This window comes from Ursus maritimus, unplaced genomic scaffold, assembly GCF_017311325.1.
Source record: "Ursus maritimus isolate PB19 unplaced genomic scaffold, ASM1731132v1 scaffold_3, whole genome shotgun sequence".
NCBI classification, from domain to species: Eukaryota; Metazoa; Chordata; class Mammalia; order Carnivora; family Ursidae; genus Ursus; species Ursus maritimus.
In genome coordinates this window covers 14,755,803-14,774,723 of record NW_024425563.1, presented here as the reverse complement: position 1 = coordinate 14,774,723, position 18,921 = coordinate 14,755,803, and the positions used below count along the sequence as shown (strand labels likewise).

At 44.5% G+C, this 18,921-nt stretch overlaps 1 protein-coding gene across 1 annotated transcript in view; it reads right to left on the bottom strand.

Annotated features, from left to right (window-relative positions):
- Positions 1-17,198, bottom strand: part of ZC3HAV1 (zinc finger CCCH-type containing, antiviral 1) — a 59,781-nt gene extending 42,583 nt beyond the window's left edge. Inside the window, exon 1 of the mRNA XM_008697373.2 lies at positions 16,384-17,198. Within this exon, the coding sequence (XP_008695595.1) occupies positions 16,384-16,691 (308 nt within the window). The 5' untranslated portion in view covers positions 16,692-17,198. The remainder of the gene's footprint in view (positions 1-16,383) is intronic.
- Between the last annotated feature and the right edge of the window lie 1,723 nt (positions 17,199-18,921).

Sequence of the window (18,921 nt, the reverse complement as noted above, 5' to 3'; positions counted from 1 at the left end):
AAAGAATCTTAAGCGCGCTCCATGCCCAGTGCAGAACCCCATGCGGGGCTTGATCTCACAACCCTAAGATCATAACCTGAACCAAAATTAAGAGATACTTAATGGACTGAGCCACCCAGGCGCCCCTCAATAATAATCCTAATATTAAATAGGATTTCTTTCTTATTATTCTGTAATTCTGGACTATTATGTGATAATCTTGTAACAAACTTAGAACTGTTGGAACGTCTATTATGATTTTATCAATCTACTGTTCTTTTTTTTTTTTTAAGATTTTATTTATTTATTTGACAGACAGAGAGAGGCAGCCAGCGAGAGAGGGAACATAGGCAGGGGGAGTGGGAGAGGAAGAAGCAGGCTCCTAGCAGAGGACCCTGATGTGGGGCTCGATCCTACAACACCAGGATCAGGCCCTGAGCCGAAGGCAGACGCTTAACGACTGAGCCACCCAGGCGCCCCATCAATCTACTGTTCTGCTTTAAATCTAATATAACTTAAATCTCCTTTGCACCATATTTTAAATATTAATGGAGTAATTTATTACATCATTGGTTTACTCCTTTTCCAAAACCCCTTTAGTGTGCTTACCTATCATTTTCTCTATAGAAATTTTATTACGGTTTTGTCAATTTCCACAAAAATATCATATTGAGAATCTAATTTGTGTTAACTCCATAAATTAGATCAGATATTATGTCACCTTAAGTACGTTAATCTTCCGATTCTGAAACAGAAACTATCTCTCCATTTATTCAAGTTCTATTTTTCTTATGGAGAATTAAAATCTTTCTTTTAATAGTTTTCTTCCATTTCCCAAATATTAAACATTTATCTGTTGCCACTATTTTTTAGTTGTCACTAATAAGCAGAAATGCAAATGACTTTGCAAAACTATCTTACTGAAGCTAGTAATTTTTTAAATGTAAACATTTAGATAAAAGTTATTTTCTAAGAATGAATCTTTAAAAGTAACTTATTTTGGGGCGCCTGGCTGGCTCAGTCAGTAGAGCATGTGAGTCTTGATCTCAGGGTCATGAGTTTGAGCCCCACGATGGGTGTAGAGATTACTAAAAAAAATAAATAAAAATAAAATGGCACTATTCAAATGCTGCTGTCTGTGTGTAAGGCACTTCTGAAACCCTCTGGAATTGCCATCAGATCTAGCTGTGGCACCTCTTAGAAAAAAAACAAAACCCACGGAATCGATGACTGTGTCTGCTACCATCTGAGCCCTTAAAACCCAACCAGCCCTCCCGTACACTTTGCTTCGCAGAGAAGTCGAGAGCAGGTCATCGGGCTCTGGTGACGCCTCTATCCCAGCCATTTCCTCAGGCGGGCCTTCTGTGTCTCCGGCACTCCTTGATAAGCCGACTTCAGCTCCCTCAGCTTGCTTTGGGGTTCTGTGGTTTCAGATATAACTGCTCCCAGCAGTCCCCACCACCCAGGGCCCTCAGCTGGACTGACTCCCCCTTATCACTCGTCCCAGCCCCCCTACAGGAGGGGTCCTCAGACTCCAGCCCAGACAGAAAGCCACTCCATCACCAGATGAATGGGAGACTCATTAACTGTAAGGCCTCTCACTCCACTGGCCAGTGCCATTAATGCTACTGATGAATCACTGAACGCCGCCTCTGAAACCAGTAATATATTCTGTGTTAATTAATTGAATTTAAATTTAAAAAAAATGATTCCCTTGCAATGGAGCTGAAAATGACCTCTGTGAAATAAACACCCCACCGCTAGACAGGTTCCACCTTCTGTCTCAGAGATACATGACAACTGTTACTGGAAAGGAATTTAGAGTCTTTGCTTTCTCTTTAGCCTCCAATCCAGACATCCTGCCCCCAGTGCCAAGACTATGGCTCCTCTCTGACAGCGAAATCAGGATCACAGAAGAGGACCCAGCCCCTCTCCAGGTCACAGCTAGATGCAGCAATGGTCCTACCTGTCCTAGCTGAGGAGAAGGAGGGCATATCCAAGGTCCCTGACGTCAACATTTCCTCTAAATAACTAGAGGCCACCAGGCAGCCTAATGGTTTTGTCTGGAACCCTGAGTCTCTAGGCTTTTCCATGCTCACCCAACACACTCATGCTTGGCCCTGCGCCACTGGGTCCTTGCTGCAGCCTGTCCGAAGGCTCAGTTTCACTTGTCATTTCTCACCTCCAGCCGCAGGCAAACTGCTCATTCCTCTAGATCCGAGACACTCACTCTGCACCCGGCTTCAGTCTGCAGCGTCTATATCCAGCCTTGGTCTCTGACTAGCAGCCTCCTCCATCTTCCCACATTCCCTAGACTTCCCCCCACTTCTCAGACGCTTTCTCTTTACCCCAATTTCAGCATATTGGTCGGCCATCAGGATGGGGCAGTTTGTGCCCATCTCTTTGGGAGTAAGGCCAGGAGGACAAAAACCGACGTTTATTACCTGTGTTGTAAGTGACAGGAACTCCGCATCTGCTATTTAATATGTAACATGGTATGCCTATGAGGAAGCAATTTACTTTTTACTTAGGGAAACTGAGGCTGATAAAATGAGAAATCAAAAATAAAATAAAATGAGAAATCCAAGGTAACTCAAATAAGAGGAAGATCTGATAAATGAACCCTGATCTCAAACAAAACAAAACAAACAAAATAACAACAACAAAAACCCAAAACCTAATCTGGAAAAACAAAAGCAGATCAAAACTTTTCCAAACCGAAAAGAGGGAGAAAAAGAAGTAGGGGAAAAAAGCCCTTCTTGAAACCACTGTTCCCCAGCACTCAATGGAAAACTGAGAGCAGAGTACAAGGCGAGCAAATGCACATGAATCCGGTAAAGGTGGGACAACAGATGACAGAAACTGCGTCTTAGGACTGGCGTTGGGGAGACAAGTTCAGCAGCACCGGGCATCGTTAGAGCTTGAGGGAGGTCATGTTTTAGGTTTAGGGTGGCAGAAGCTTCTTTTCCACATTCTGCTGATCACTCTGCCCCAGCTCCAGGTCCCTAATATCCACCAGGAGGCTTCAGCCTGGAAAGGGCGTGAAAGTCCGCCATGGCCTCCTCAGGTTCTCTAAGCCAGCTGTTCTCAAAGTGAGGTCCCCAGACCAGCATCACTGGGAGGCTGTCATAAATGCAAATTCTTGGGGGCGCCTGGGTAGTGCAGCTGTTAGGCGTCTGCCTTCGGCTCAGGGCGTGATCCCGGTGTTCCAGGATCGAGTCCCGCATCGGGCTCCTCCGCTGGGAGCCTGCTTCTTCCTCTCCCACTCCCCCTGCTGTGTTCCCTCTCTCGCTGACTGTCTATCTCTGTCAAATAAATAAATAAATAATCTTAAAAAAAAAGAAAGAAAGAAATGCAAATTCTCAGGCCCCACCCTGGACCTACTGGCTGGATCTCAAACTCTTGGTGTGTGTCAGAATCGTCCAGAAGGTTTGCTAGAACACAGATTGCTGGGCTCCACCCCCAGAGTTTCTGATCAGTAGGTCTGGGGTGGGGACTGAAGATCTGCATTTCTAACGAGTGCCCAGGTGATGCTGCTGCCTGCCTGCCTTCTGGGACCACCGCTCCACTTGGGAAGATGGAGACTCAGGCTGCCTTCTCCTGTGAAGGACGACTGGGCCTGCAGAAGGCTGGCGCACAGCTCCCCACCTGCCGGCGCAGAGAAGAGCTCTCCTACAAACCATTACGAACGGCCCAGGGGAAGACAAGTGTTTGCAGAATTCTGCCTGCACTTGCAGCAGATAAACTTCAAACAGCATGAGTTGGGAGAGGAGATGATAACTTCATAAAAAAAAAAATTATAAAAAGAGCAAAGATGGCCTTGAAAGAACATAATTGTCTCGGTTTCAGGAATCTCTGGCTGAAGACTAAAAACAAATGACCTTTTCACTTTTCTCTTCCAGCCACAGAACAGAATGTTATTTTAGCCCTGGCAATAAATCCTCCCCCGCAACTCAGACTAGGTCTGGGCGGTAGAGTGGCTCTCATCCCTGGCTACACATACTCATCAACTGGGGAGTGTTTAGAAATACCTAAGCCTAACCCTCAGAGACTGATTTAATTTGACAAGGGGCGGCAGGTGATTTTACCGTGCAGCTGGAGCTGAGAATTGCTAGTTGGACTCGTTGGATCAGAGTTTAAGCTAGGTTCCTGAACTAGGTGGTCACTTCGGAGCCCTTGTGCTTCCCAAGCTGGTAAACACAGAGCCAGCTCTGGGCTCCTCAACCAGACCCACCAGGAAAAGATAACCAACCACCTAAGGGAGAGTCTTGTTTTTTTGACAGTAATTTGTCTCAAAATACCCCTCCCCTTCTCCACTCACCCCCCCTGCTCCCCAACACCTTGTGGGCAGGGGTTGATAAAAACAAAGAGAGTTGATTTGTACAGAAAACAGGAAATAGCTCACCATGATATACACCAGGTGAAAAAGGAACCAGGACGTGTGAAAGATAAAATCTAGAGAATACTGGTCTAAAGAAGAAAATGTCACCAATCAGAAACAACCGTAAGGAAGTATTATTTCGAAGCCATGAGACTCCCATTCCCTATGTTTGTACCGCTGATGTTCAAGGTTAAACTGCCAAGCTACGAGAGGTAGGGGTGGCTCGGTGAATCTGGGAGGCTTGGTGAGATGGGGAGAATCAGAGTGGGCCAACAGAGAGCACGGGAGCAGGATAAGGGACTGTGTGGGCGAAGAGAAGCTTGGAGCTGAAGAAAGGGGCCGGCTCTAACCACCACTGCACCATCTGGAACCCACAAGGTACAAAGAAGAGAAGGCCAGCCAACTGCGGCCACAGGGTGAGCTCCAGGTGCACCTGCACCAGGCCATGGCCCCGGGGACAGGAATGCACCAGGTTGGCTGCAAAACTCTGGACAGCAGAGGGCAACAGGAGCAGACCAGACCTGCGGGGGGATGGGAGGGGACGGGGTTGGGGGGGCAGCACCCAGGACCTGTGTGTAGTCTACTGCACCAAGACTGGGGCACCCAGGAATCATGTCTCTGTTATTGCAGACAATGCCTTCCATCTCCAGCGCTCCAAGTTAGTGTTGCCCAATAGAATCACCTAGGGAGGGGCGCCTGGATGACTCAGGTGGTTAAGCTCAGGTCATGATCCCAGTGTCCTGAGATCAAGTCCCGCATCGGGCTCCCTGCTCTGCAGGGAAGCCTGATTCTCCCTCTCCCCCTGCCTGCCGCTCTCCCTGCTTGTGCGCGTGCTCTCTCTCTGTCAAATAAATAAAATCTTTAAAAAAAAAAAAATCACCTAGGGACTTCTAAAAAAATCTCAGTGCCCAAGCCATACTCCAGACCCATTAAATCAGAATCTGTGGGGGTGGGAGAACGGGGCTTCAGGGTTTTTTTTTTAAAGACTCCTCAAGCGATTCCAATGGGCAGCAAAGTTTGGGAACCATCACCCTAAGTCCACATCAGGACGGAGAAAAAGCGTAGGAAGTGAAGAGTAAAGCATTCAGGGGTGGTGGTGGTAGTGCCAGAATCTTGAGGATTAGAAAAAGGGAGCCCCCAAGATCCTCTCTTCACACAGGCCCCTTCCCTTCTCCCCTTGCCATACTCCCCAACAGCAATCCCTTTGGAAGGTAAGAGCAAGATTCAAATAGACCAGAGAGAAAGATTAGTAAGCTGTTTAATGGTGGCTTAAAGATTCCTTTAGTGGGAAAGAAAGGGGCAGAAGCCTCTAGAACAGGCTGTTTGCCATAGAAAGCATGTGCTCAATAAATATTTGTTGATGGAGTGGCAAGAATGCCCCACGTTTCCTGTATGTCTTGTGGTTCTATCATAGAAAAGTAACAGGTCACCCTAACCTTGGAGAAAGCAATACTTTTTTTCAATTTCTGTTCACTCTGCACTAAAGAATCCATCCCATTTCCCTTTTACGCCCTCGAAGTCTGAAGCCACGTAACACCCTGCTTTTGCAGTCTGCCAGGAAGCACACCCCTAGGTACTGTTTCTGAAAGTGTGGTTCATGGACCCCTGCAAAAGAATCCTTAGGGTAAGGGTAAAAAAGCAGATCCCCCGGCCCAATCCACACCCCCTCCCGCTTCTAAACCAGAATCTCTGATGTGTGACGTGGAAATCTGTGTTTTAGTAAGCTCTCCCCCAAGTGATTCAGATCCATATCAAAGTTTGAGAAGTACTGTTCCAAAGCTGGCCACCTACTATACCCCAGGGGCTACCCAGAACTGATAGCTCAGGGTACAGGAAAAAAATGTTACAATCCTTTATATATATATATATATATTTTTTTTTAACTTAAAAAAGTAAAAAAAATATATTGCCTGGGCTATAAGAGGTGGAGAAGTAGGGAGGATCAACTGGTTAACTCAGAAGGTGCACGAGATAACCTTTAGAAGTAACAGAAATTCTCTTTTTTCTTTTTCTCATAGAGATTTTCTGTATCTTGATCATGGTGATGGTTACATGGGTGTATATCCATTTACTGAGACTCTTCGCCCTGGATACTTTAAACAGGTACATTTTACTGCATGTAAATCATACCTCAAGAAAGTTGATTTTGAAGTTTTTTAAAAGATAAAAAAGTCAGTATTTAATATTCAAATTAAGAGTTATACTTTACGTGATTTTTAAGTAAATATATACATAATCGTAGTACATGCTCAAAATGTTCTCTACTGAGAGGGGTGAAGAATCAAAATGTTTGGAAACTAGCCTCCTTGGTGACCTGATGTTCTGAGTTGGTCTGAAACAGATGAAAATCTTTCTCGGTGTGGAGGAGCAAAAAGGATGGCAAAACAGGGCTCCACTCTCCTCAAAACCTGCATCCAGCTCCTCTGCTCCAACCTGCTTAAACTGACTCCTCACTGGGCCTGAAATCCTAGGTCCTCCTGGATTCTTTAACTCCTTTTCCACCCCCATCCTGGGGCCTTGTCAATTCCAGAGTAGTCTGTAGGTAAAGATCAAAGATACCTTTTGGAAGTAAATACAGTCAGGAGCAATAAGCAAATTAGAACCCTTTTATGGAAGGAAAACAACCCTGTATTTGTTTTCTCTGTTCACTTCTGCCATCTCTCTATTTTGTAAAGAGTAAAAAATATTTTGTTATCAGATGCTTCTTTGTCCCTTACTCAATATTTTATCAAGATTTACAGTATCACTTATGATGTCGTTACGCCTCTTAGCTTAATTTCTGCAGAAAGTGGCAGAAATGGAAAGGCAGATTTGGCCAAGTGAAAATAAACATGAAGCAAATCTAAAAAGAGAATAAAGAGGCGCCTGGGTGTCACAGCGGTTAAGCGTCTGCCTTCGGCTCAGGGCGTGATCCCAGCGTTATGGGATCGAGCCCCACATCAGCCTCCTCCGCTATGAGCCTGCTTCTTCCTCTCCCACTCCCCCTGCTTGTGTTCCCTCTCTCGCTGGCTGCCTCTATCTCTGTTGAATAAATAAATAAATAAATCTTTTAAAAAATAAATAAATAAATAAATAAAATAAAAAGAGAATAAAAATTCCCAAATGACTCTTATGGGGCACACGCCCCTCTGGGCCCTGATGTCACAGAAAACAGCACAGTCTCTGTGGCATCAACTTGACAGCTAGACTACAAGGACAGAGCACACTCAGTAACTGAAGGAACTTCCAAGATGACTCCTCCCCAGCAAATACACCACACAGATGACATGTAACATGCAAAAGTAAAAGGCAAACCTTTAAAACATGCTAAGTGAAAGAAGCCAGACACAATGGGACAAATATTGTACGATTCCACTTGCAAGAAACATCCAGAATAAGGCAAATCCATGGAGACAACAAGTAGATTAAAGGTGGGGGGGCAGGGAGAGGGGAGAACAGGATGACTGCTGATTGGTGTAGGGTTTCTGTTTGGGCTGAGCAGAATGTTCTAGAACCAGAGAGTGGTAATGATTGCACATCATGAATGTACTTATTGCCGTTGAACTGTACACTTCCCCCCCCCCCGCCCAAGTTTGGAGGTCATTCCTCTTCTTTTTTTTTTTAATTTTAATTCCAGCACAGTTAATACACGGGGTTATATTAGTTTCACGTGTCTGTTCTAGTGATTCAGCAATTCTATCCATTACTCGGTGCTCATCAAGATAAGTGGGAACTATGCACTTGAAAATGGTAAAAAAAAAAAAAAAAAGACTATCACAAGCAAAAGTAAATAGACCAGTAAGACGACCAAAAAAATGCAAAAATGGAAATAAGAGGCAACTGCTAAGATTTAGACACCAAGTAAGACAAACCAAAAATATAAGCATTAGGTCTTAAAACAGCTAGATATGCAGAAATACATAAAGAATTAAAACCACAGTGAGGTACGATTTTGCATTGCTTGTACTGGCACAAATTTTAAAGGGCTGATCATGGGTCCTCCCCAGGGGGCCTGCGGATGTTTGCTGCAGCCTCCTTTGCCTGGCAAAGCAATAAAGCTAATGTACCTCTTCCCACCCCTCCCCACCTACCCCCACCCCCCCCAAAAAAGGCCAATGTTGTTAAATGGCAAGGATATGAAGCAAGGGAATGCTCGTATTCTTCTGATGGGAGTAAAACCCAGTATACACACTTGGAAAACAATGTGGTATTATCTCATAAAACTAAAGATAAATCTACTAGGAGATATCAGGGAACTCTTGCACGTGTACACAAGGAGAGATATACCATAATATTCAATGCATCATGGTTTGTAATACCAAAAAATTTAAAACAATCCATATTTTGATAATAAAAATTGGTATACAAATTGCACACATTCATACAAAAGAAAGCCATACGTTTGAAAGAACTAAAGCAGTCCCTCTCCTAAAACGTGTGGGACTTAGGGCAAGATAAAATGGAGGTCCGTGCACCAAGCGCCTGAAAATTTAAAAGTACAAAATGAAGCTACAAAATGGTTCAATGAAATACATTCTGTCTTCCTATCTGGGGACGCCTGGGTGGCGCAGTCGGTTAAGCATCTGCGTTTGGCTCAGGTCATAATCCTGGGGTCCTGGGATGGAGTCCCACATGGGGCTCCCTGCTCAGCAGGGAGCCTGCTTCTCCCTCTGCTTGCCACTCCCCCCCCCGCCCCCGTTTGTGTGCTCTCTCTCTCGCTCTCTGTCAAATAAACAAATAAAATCTTAAGGAAAAAAAATTTGTTCTGTCTTCTTATCTTGACAAACATACTTGCAAAATGACCTGGAAAATCACATGTGAATTCTTCTGAGACTCCTCCGAGTTCTCTGATAAGATACAAGAGAATGAAGCAAGTTGGCCCTAGCTTCCAACTCTGGCCCACCCCTTCTCTCTTCCCACCTCAGGCTGTGTCCCACACTGTTAAGAGTCATCATTCACAGGAAATGACCATGCCAGCCACGTGTAGGAAGACCTGGGGAAGAAGCCCATCCAGGCCTAGAAGTGGGCCCGGGAATTGCAGGGTTCCAGAAACCCAGAGCATGGTCTAGAATTAAAGTGAGCACTACAGGTGCTAGACGGGCACGATTCCTTGGCCCCATGGACTCCTCAAAGAGTGAGTAGCAATATTAACCAAAAGACGGCCAGAGGGGCGCCTGGGTGGCTCAGTCAGTTAAGCGTCTGCCTTCGGCTCAGGTCATGATCCCAGGGTACTGGGACCAAGCCCCGCATCATCAGGCTCTCTGTTCATCAGGGAGCCAGCTTCTCCTTCTCCCTCTGCCAGCTGCTCCCCTTCTTGTGCTCTCTCGCTCTCTATCAAATAAATAAAATCTTAAAAAAAAACATACATACATATGTACATACATACATACATAAAATACAGGCAGAACTAGGACTGTAAAGCAGAGGGCCCAGGGCAGAAGCCCATCTTGTCCAGGTCTCAAAATGGTACAGAAACACAAAGAGGGCTCTGTACATTAGGAGTGAGTCTCAGAATCATCATGCTGTGCACACAAAAGCAAATAAATCAAGTATTTGCACACCTAGTATTGATAACATTTACAGGATTGAAAACATGGAAAACAATACTAAATATTGCTTAGAAATACATGCATATACTAAAAAAAATAATAATAAATGTATGGGAAAAATAAAAACCAAATGCAGAGTAGTATCAGTAGGATTGTAAATTGGTACACCACTATGGAAAACAGTACAGAGATTCCTCAAAAAATTAAAAGTAGAACTACTGTATAATCAGCAATCCCACTTCTAGGTATATATCCAAAAGAATGACATCATTATCTCAAAGAGATCTCCTCACTCCCATGTTCAATCCAGCATTATTCACAACAGCCAAGATAAGGAAACAACCTAAACGTCCATCAGTAGATGAATGGATAAAGAAAATGTGGGATACCGACACAGACACAGATATATAGACATACAGAGGAATATGTATGGAGCCCCTGGGTGGCTCAGTCAGTTAAGCATCTGCCTTCAGCTCAGGTTATCATCCCAGGGTCCTGGGATTGATCCCTCATCGGGCTCCTTGCTCAACAGTAAGCCTGCTTCTCCCTCCGCCTGCCTCTCCCCCTGCTTGTGCTTTCTCTGACAAAAAAGCGAAGTCTTTAAAAAAAAAGGAATATGTATGATTCAGCCATAAAAAGAAAGAAATCCTGCCATTTGCAACAACATGGATAAAGCTAAAAGACATTATACTAAGTGACATAAGCCAGATAGACAAATATTGTATGATCTCTCTTGCATGTGGAATCTTAAAAGTCAAACTCACAGAAAGTAGAATGGCAGTTGCCAGCAACTGGAGTGGGGGGTGGGGGTAATATGGGGATATTGGTCAAAGGATGCAAATTTTCAGTTATAAGATGAGTAAATTCTGGAGATCAAAGGTATACCACAGTGGCTACAGATGATAATAATGTATAATTGAAATTTGCTAAGGAAGTTGATCATCAGCGTTTTCATCACCAAAAAAAAAAAAGGAATAAACAGATGAGGAGATAGGTTAATTAGCTTGATTGAGGAAATTATTTCACAATGTATACATATATCAAAATATCACAGAGGCACCTGGCTGGCTCAGTCCGAGAAGCACGAGGCTCTTGATCTCAAGATCTGGAGTTTGAGCCCCACTTTGGGGGTACAGATTACTTAAAAAAATAAAAACAAAATATCACACTGTATACCTTAAGTATATACAATGTTTCTCGGTCAATGATACCTTATTAAAGCTGAAGAGAAAAAAAGAACAGTATTTATCTCTATCACCTCGAAGATGGGGGAGATGATCAAGAAAGGGAATTCAGGGGTGCCTGGGTGGCTTTGCTGGTTAAGCATCCGACTCTTGATCTTTTGTTGTGAGTTCAAGCACCATGGTGGGCTCCACACTGGGCATGGAGCCTACTTTAAAAAAAGAGAGAGAGAGAGAATTGGGGGGGGGGATTAAATGGGTAATATTGTATTTTTGAAGCTGTTCATGAGTACACAGATAACTCATAGGATGCTTTATATATTTTTATTAAGACTTAACTATCACATAATAAAAACTTTAAAGAGAAAGTTCTTTTAAAATTGAAACAATAAATATCATTTTATGCCCCTGGAATTGGCATAAATAAAAAAAGTCTGATAATACCAAGTGCCAGCTGGCCATGTGATGGAGAAACTGGGACTCTCAAACATGAAAATATTTGTCAGAATCTGGAAGAGTTGAAGCTGTTCAACCATTCTACCCAGCAATTCCATTTCCTAATAATCTGTCTACTCTGGAGAAGCACCAAGAGCCATATATATTCTTGGCAGCATGGTTTGCTACAGCAAAAAACTGGAAATATCCCAAATGACCATTCCTGGAGCAATAGGTACTGAATTGTGCCATAAATCACAGGATGAAATACTATACAGCTGTTAAGATGAATAAATCAGATCCTTATGTATCAACAGGAATAGATCCCCAAAACATAACATTGAATAAAACTTCTAAACTATATAAAACAATACTACATTTTGTACATGGATACAAATATGTACGTGAGGAAATTACAGAATCATGGGGGGGCAGAACACACACCGTAATTCCGATAAAGGTTGCTTCTGGGGAGAGATGGCAACAAGACTAGGAAATTGAAAATAATTTTCGGCCTGTTATGATTTTTATTTTACTTTAAAAGATAAGCAAAAATGAAAAGCATAAATATTTCTTTATTCTGCAAGGTGAGTTGTAAGCTTATTATCATTTATATCTTTTGTTATATTACATACTCAGAATATACATAAATACTCGATGCTTGTTATATTATTCTTTGCGGGCACCTAAATGGCTCAGTCAGTTAAGTATGTACCTCTGGGGAAAAAAAAGTGTCTGCCTTTGGCTCAGGTCATGATCCCAAGGTCCGGGGATCGAGCCACACATCGGGCTCCCTGCTGAGCAGGGAGCCTGCTTCTCCTTCTCCCTCTGCCATTCACCCTTGCTTGTGCTCTCTGGCTCTCTCTCTCTCTCTGTCAAATAAATAAATAAAATCTTTTTTTAAAAAAAGAATATTATTCTTTGCAATTTGGACTTTTATCCCCCCAATTTATTAAATAGTCAATCAAATTTCTTCCCATCTACTCACCCCACCCAAAGTTACAACTAACCAAACAGGAAAGGCATACAAACAGGAAAGAGCCCAGAGGAAACACCCGCATTGGCAAAAACCGCAAAGCCAGTTGAAAACGCTAGACAGCCTGCTTCACACAGTTAAACAGTCATGTTTGCAAAAAAAAAAAAAAAAAAACACCACACACAACACACACACACAAAAACCCCACTCAACTTGAATTAACGAAAGCTCCTACACACAGCTACCTCACCACAGAAGTAGCTAGTTAAGAAATCATGCAGATGGATCTGGGTTCAACAACTCTGCCAGCTATCTGCTCTGTGGCCTTCAGTAAATTTCTAAACAGCTCTGGGCCTGAGTTGCCTTATACTAAAACGGGATTTAGAATATCTACCTCAGGAGCCATGGTAAAGACTATCTTGGATACCATCTCTAAAGTGCTTACCATAGTGCTTGATACATAATTATTTGTTCGATAAATGGTAGTTATTGTTTGCATCAGAACTGGGATTAGAACTTCATGTGTGGGCATATATTTCGGCAAAGCAAACAGAAACATCCAAACCGATGTACGAGAACAGGTGAATACCCCACATTGAAGCAAGCACTGTTGACTAACGTGCACAGCTAAAAGCAATGTAAGAGGGGCGCCTGGGTGGCTCAGGTCATGATCCCAATGTCCTGGGATGGAGTCCCCGCATTAGGCTTCCCTGCTGTGCAGGGAGCCTTCTTCTCCCTCTCCCTCTGCCTGCCGCTCCCCTCCTTGTGCTCTCACTCTCTAATGAATAAATAAAATATTTAAAAAAATAATAATAAAAGCAATGTAAGAAAGACTAGAACTGCAGGATAGATAGAAGTCCTATCTATGAATATAAAGGAATTTTTACAGAAAGCAATATAAAAGAAATTTTGTAAGTCCAGCAAAATGCAAACTGACCTCAGGCAATTGATATGAGTATCAACTGGTCAACAGATCCCATTAACCTGTAATCCACAAAGAAAGTCCTTAGACTTCTTTTTAGAAGATTTTATAAATTTCTAAGAAGGGGGGAATATTTTTAAAACATACTTGGGGAAAAAAACATATTTTCTAGGTTTTGAGTCAAAAAAAATTTCTCCCAAGGGCCCTATTATGAGGACACAATACACTTTAATGGATTAAAAATTTGTAATTCTCTAATTCAAAAGTGATGAAAAAGGAAATAAAAAATACAACTAGACCAATAAATGTAAGAAGAATTTGTCACTTCACTAAAAGGGGAAAAAAAAAAAAAAGACTTCAATGAATTCCCCAAAGGATCCATCCAAATTTGAATAGACCAAATTATCCCTGTATTAAATCTCCCCTTTTAAAATACATAAAAATGCTGGTTAACAACCCAATTTAGGAGTTTAAAAATGGTTTTGATGGGGGTGCCTGGGTGGCGCAGTCGTTAATCATCTGCCTTCGGCTCAGGGCGTGATCCCAGAAAGGGCGTGATCCCAGCATTCTGGGATCGAGCCCCACATCAGGCTTCTCCGCTAGGAGCCTGCTTCTTCCTCTCCCACTCCCCCTGCTTGTGTTCCCTCTCTCGCTGGCTGTGTCTCTCTGTCAAATAAATAAATAAAATCTTAAAAAAAAAATGGTTTTGATGTTTCAAACCACACACATAAAAATACCATAATAATATTTATAAAACAAAAAAACTGAAGTTTCTAAAACAAAACAAAACTAAATGAAAGTGTCTAAGCATATTGTATATAAGAAATTGAAAGGTTCTAAATATATTGGATATGTAACATATTTAAAGAATCACGGATTATGTCTCTGCAGGTTTCTTCCTGAAAATGCAAGTCCTGTTATAAGACAATCAGGGAAATTTGAATGCCAACTGTATATTAGATTATATTAAAATTGTAACTGGAAAAACTCGTGCTTGTTGTACTGTGGTTACATTAATAAAATAGACTCCTTACCCTTTAGATATACTAAAGAATTTATGGAACACATAATTTCTGGGATTTGGTTTAAGATAACACGTTAGGAACTAGGGACAGGGATGGGGAGGGGGAAATAAATGAAACAAGACTGGCCATATTTTGAAAACTGTTGAATTGAAATGATGGGTACATAGCAGTTCATCATTCTCTTTTCTCTACTTTAGTATATTTTGAAAATATCTAGAGTAAAAAAATTAAAACATAAAAGATATATGTATTTAAAACTAAAAGCCAACACTAGTTGAAGAATTTTTAGTAACAGAACAGAAAAGCACCAAAAAAAAAAAAAAAAAAAAAGATAAATCCTTCCAACTCTGTTGTTACTCAGTATAGTACCAGAATGTTCCTTCCCTTTCTATCCTCCATCCCCTGCCCTCCTTTCCTCTGCCCAGATTTCCTGGGTCGCTGTGACTTTGAGGATTCCCTCTATACTCATTTATAATTTACCAAAACTTAGAAATAGACTTTCAAACTGGGGCCTCACAACATATTCAATAAGTATTTTTTTTTAATAATGGCGCACATTCAGCACTTTTTAAAAATTTTAAGTTTGTCGTTAAAAAAAATTGTTTTAAATATTATCTCCTCTACTTCATCCATTTAAAACACCGGTCTTTTGAATGCTTTACTACACATAATGGGGGTGGGTAATCCAAAGGTTTTTGCTAACAAGCACAAGATCAAAAGATTGATGGCCACCATTTTGGACACCAAGACACCACTTAAAAGTTTTTAAGGAGGGGCCAAGGATGAAAAGTGGTATAACAAGAAAAATAATTCAGCAAAAGTGCACAGGGACAGAAAAGACGGGGAGAAAGACTATGGTCAGAGGGAATCATTCACTAATTGACCAAGCATTCAATCAGAAGCGGGATGGAATGGGTAACCAAGCAGGAAGAGGATAGGAGCTTTCAAGAAAAAGGCTTGGTGATGAAGGTATTGTGAAGGGTGAAGAAGGGCTTGGGGCAATGCCAAAGCCCCTGCCCTGGAGGAAAGAAGATGAGTGTGACTGACTGGCAGCCTATTCAGGTACAGATGTTGCCCGGACACTGAGAGAGAAAGAATCCAGATGTAGCAGGAAGGCGGAGGCAGCCGATATACACATGGAAGCCATCTTTGTAGATGTGACAGCTGAACCCAAGGGAGTGAGCTCTCTTAGGGAGAGACTGGGAAGACAGGTCAAATGGCTTAACCCACACCTCGGGGCACACTATATTTAGGAGGCAAAAAATGAACAAGTGGAAACCCAGGAGCAGCTGCCTGAGAGAGAGGGCGCACTCTTTCAAAGTGGTCCCAAGATCGGGCAGTCACCAGCTCAAGAAACCACGGAGACCTTGGGGCAGGAGTGCTGGCAGAGGACACTACCTCACCCGTAACCTTGACGAGGTGCATTCTGGTCAGGTGGTGCGGACTAGCGTCGGAGATCAGAAAAGTGATAATGAGGAGCATGGAGACGGCTAGGAATGGAGGGCCAAGGGCAGGGCCAGCTCGCTACGGCACAGACAATCCAGGTGCGGAGGGCGCAACCGGCCTGGGGACGACGGTAGCAGGGAGCGAAAGACTCAAGATTCCACACAGTGGAGGCATTTTCCTTCGTTCTCAAACCTGCCTCGAAATGCTCTAGACCCAGGCTGACCCAAAAGAGCTGTATTCCTCCGGGGGTGGAGAGTTAATCGTGGTCTTCCCCGGGGCGATATGGAGTTAACCAAATTCGAGGACAGGTCTGGAGGCTCTGGGCGCAAGGAACCGCCGGGAGCAGAAGCGCTGGCGGAGCAGGGGCTCTCCCGCAGAAGCAGAGGCGCGAAGCTGGAGGTACGAGCCCCCCCACCCCCGAGGGCGCGCTCCTCGCGGAGCAGCAGCCCTGACAGTGCTCCTAGATCCCGGCCCTGGGCAGCCGCCACCCCTCCCTCTCCGCGCACTCACCGCTCCGACTGCGAATAGTTGCACCGACCCAGCAGGTTGAGCTTGCAGAGGTGCAGGTCTTCGCAGGGTCTCTGGCAGAACTTGCGACGGCAGACCCGGGCGCGGGTGGTGGCCACCACGGACCTGGTGACCCCTTCCCTGTCGCCGGTCTCCAACAGCACGAAGCGGTCCGGCCCAGCAGCCTCCAGCACCTCGCGGAGCTGCCCCTCGGAGAGCGCGATCTCTTTGAGCAGCGCGTCCAAGGCCATGCGGCCCCCGTGGGCGCACAGGATTTTGGTGATGAAGCAGCACACCTCCGGGTCCGCCATGGCGCGCTGCGCTAGCCGGCCGGGGCGCGGGACTCTGCTCCGGGGAGAATCGAAACTTACAGGAGTCCGGGGGCGAGCGCGGGCGGTGCTCGGCCAGGCACGCCCCGGGCCAGCGAGCGCGCGCTCCTTGCCGCCGTTAGCTGAATCCAGCGGTTTCGCTTTCCCGCTCGGCCCCGGGTCGAGAGGCCAGAACTCACCGACCCGATCCCCGTGCCAGACTGCAAGTCAGCCGCGACGGCAGCCGAATGGAAAGAAAGCGAACGGCGCTCGCAGAACTGCGGGCCACCGCAGCACCCGCCCGAACCCTCGCACGCTTCTGGGCTCCGTGAGGGTGACGTTCCCCAGCTGGGCTCGACGAGGCTTCTTCCGAAAGAAGAGAAACTAAAACTGATCTGGGGCTCTGGTGGAGTTTTTATAAGCCAGCCCAAGTGACGAATGACGCTAGTCTTGGGAGCCCCCTTGAGGAGGTTTCTGTTCTCCACCCCACCCATTCCGGGAAAGCACAGACTCTAGCGAGCGCTCGTGCGGAGCTGGGCGCCCTACCTCCGCAATATGCGAATCTTGTCAGCGACTCCAAAGGGTTAGATACTATTATCCTCAATCTGTACTTGAGGAAGTAACTCGAGCAAACAGCCATCAAGGTGGAACCTGGATGCTACCCGAGGTTCTCCATATCTGGCCCTCGCGCCCCAGATGGTGGTCCACCCGGCCAGAACCGATGTGCATTTTCTCCCCCAGCACCACGCCTTCTTAAAAACAGCGGTGCTTGCTCTTCCTCTTCTTTTCTTTTTTTTTTCTTTTTTTTTTTTTTTCTTTTGCCTTTTCAATTGCTTTTATTAGAAACACTTCTTGACACTTTCTTGCCTGCGATCGGTAACAGGGGTGCCGCAGGTACCACTTAATTCCCAACAGCAAATGGCTTAGACGTTTGCCAAGATCACAGGTGGGTTCCCCTCTTTAGATGTTTGGACAAGGCCTTACCCCTTGTGGAGACCCTCTTGGACCCCCAGGGTCGGTATAAAGACTATTTTTAAGTGAAAACATTCGAGCTACATAAAATGCATAAAGAAATGTTATCTGAAATTCTCTTATCTCAAAGTGGAGCCTCCTGACAGCTACCATTAACCCCCTTCAAAGGGAGCTTCCTGCTAATTCAGCTGCCTGGTAGAGACAGGCTGCCCATTCCATTAACATCAGAAAGCCCAACAGAACCTTCTATACTCTCCCATTGAAGCCCCAAAATAAACTCTTTTGTTAAATTGAGGTATATAAAGTTTGGCTGTTCCAGGACTTTTCCATTACTGGGAGCTCCCCCCACCTCCCAAAGTGAAAATAAACCTTGTCTTTTCTCCTGTTAATCTGTCTGTTGTCAGTTAATTTGCAGATCTCCAACCACTGTATCCAAGTTGGAAGAGGAAAAAGGTTTCCTCCCAACACTCTCCCAAGTAAAATAAATGGGTCATTGATCAGATAGGGTTTTGTTTAAATGATACAACTTGATTGTCAACTTAGAAATTCTTCAGAATGGGAGTGCCTGGCTGGCTCAGTTGGAGGAGCATGGTCTCTCTCTCTCTCTTTTTAAGATTTTATTTAGTTGAGTCAAAGAGAGAGAGTTAGCACAAGCAGATCCTGAAGGAGCTAAAACTGGAGGCTCTCAGCTAAACATGTCTTCTTGCAGTTGGGCAGCAAGCCCTGACTCGACGGGGGCGTCTGAGTGACACACTGTGTCCGCTCTAGTCCACCCTGTACAACGCGTGATTCTATTTCTCCATCCATACTCAGGGAACAGCTCCCTCGGGGCTCTCAGGGGCCACTGACCCTGAAAGGAAACTTAGAAGAGGGAACTTCATGGGATGAACTCTAGCCTCTGTCACTACAATGGTCCTCATCATAGCTCCCCACCACTATCCATTTTAATTCTCCTCATCCTCAGCTCCCATCTTAGCTTCCCTGGGTGAGTACCCCAAGGCCCAGTGCCTAAGGGGTCCAAGGACCTTCTCAGGCCACGGTTACTGTTCTTGTCTTCATTCACAGTCACAGTTGGGCAAAAGAGTGCCAACTGACACCCAGAAAAGTCACCAGAATCCACACAGACCCCTGTCTGTCCCCACTGTCTAACAGCTGCCCTAGCTCCTCCCACTGATGGGGTCAATGACCTCTGATAAGGCAGGGATTCTTTATCTTACCTTCTAGTCTCTGACCATTAGGAGGCCAAAGCGCTTGGTAGTAA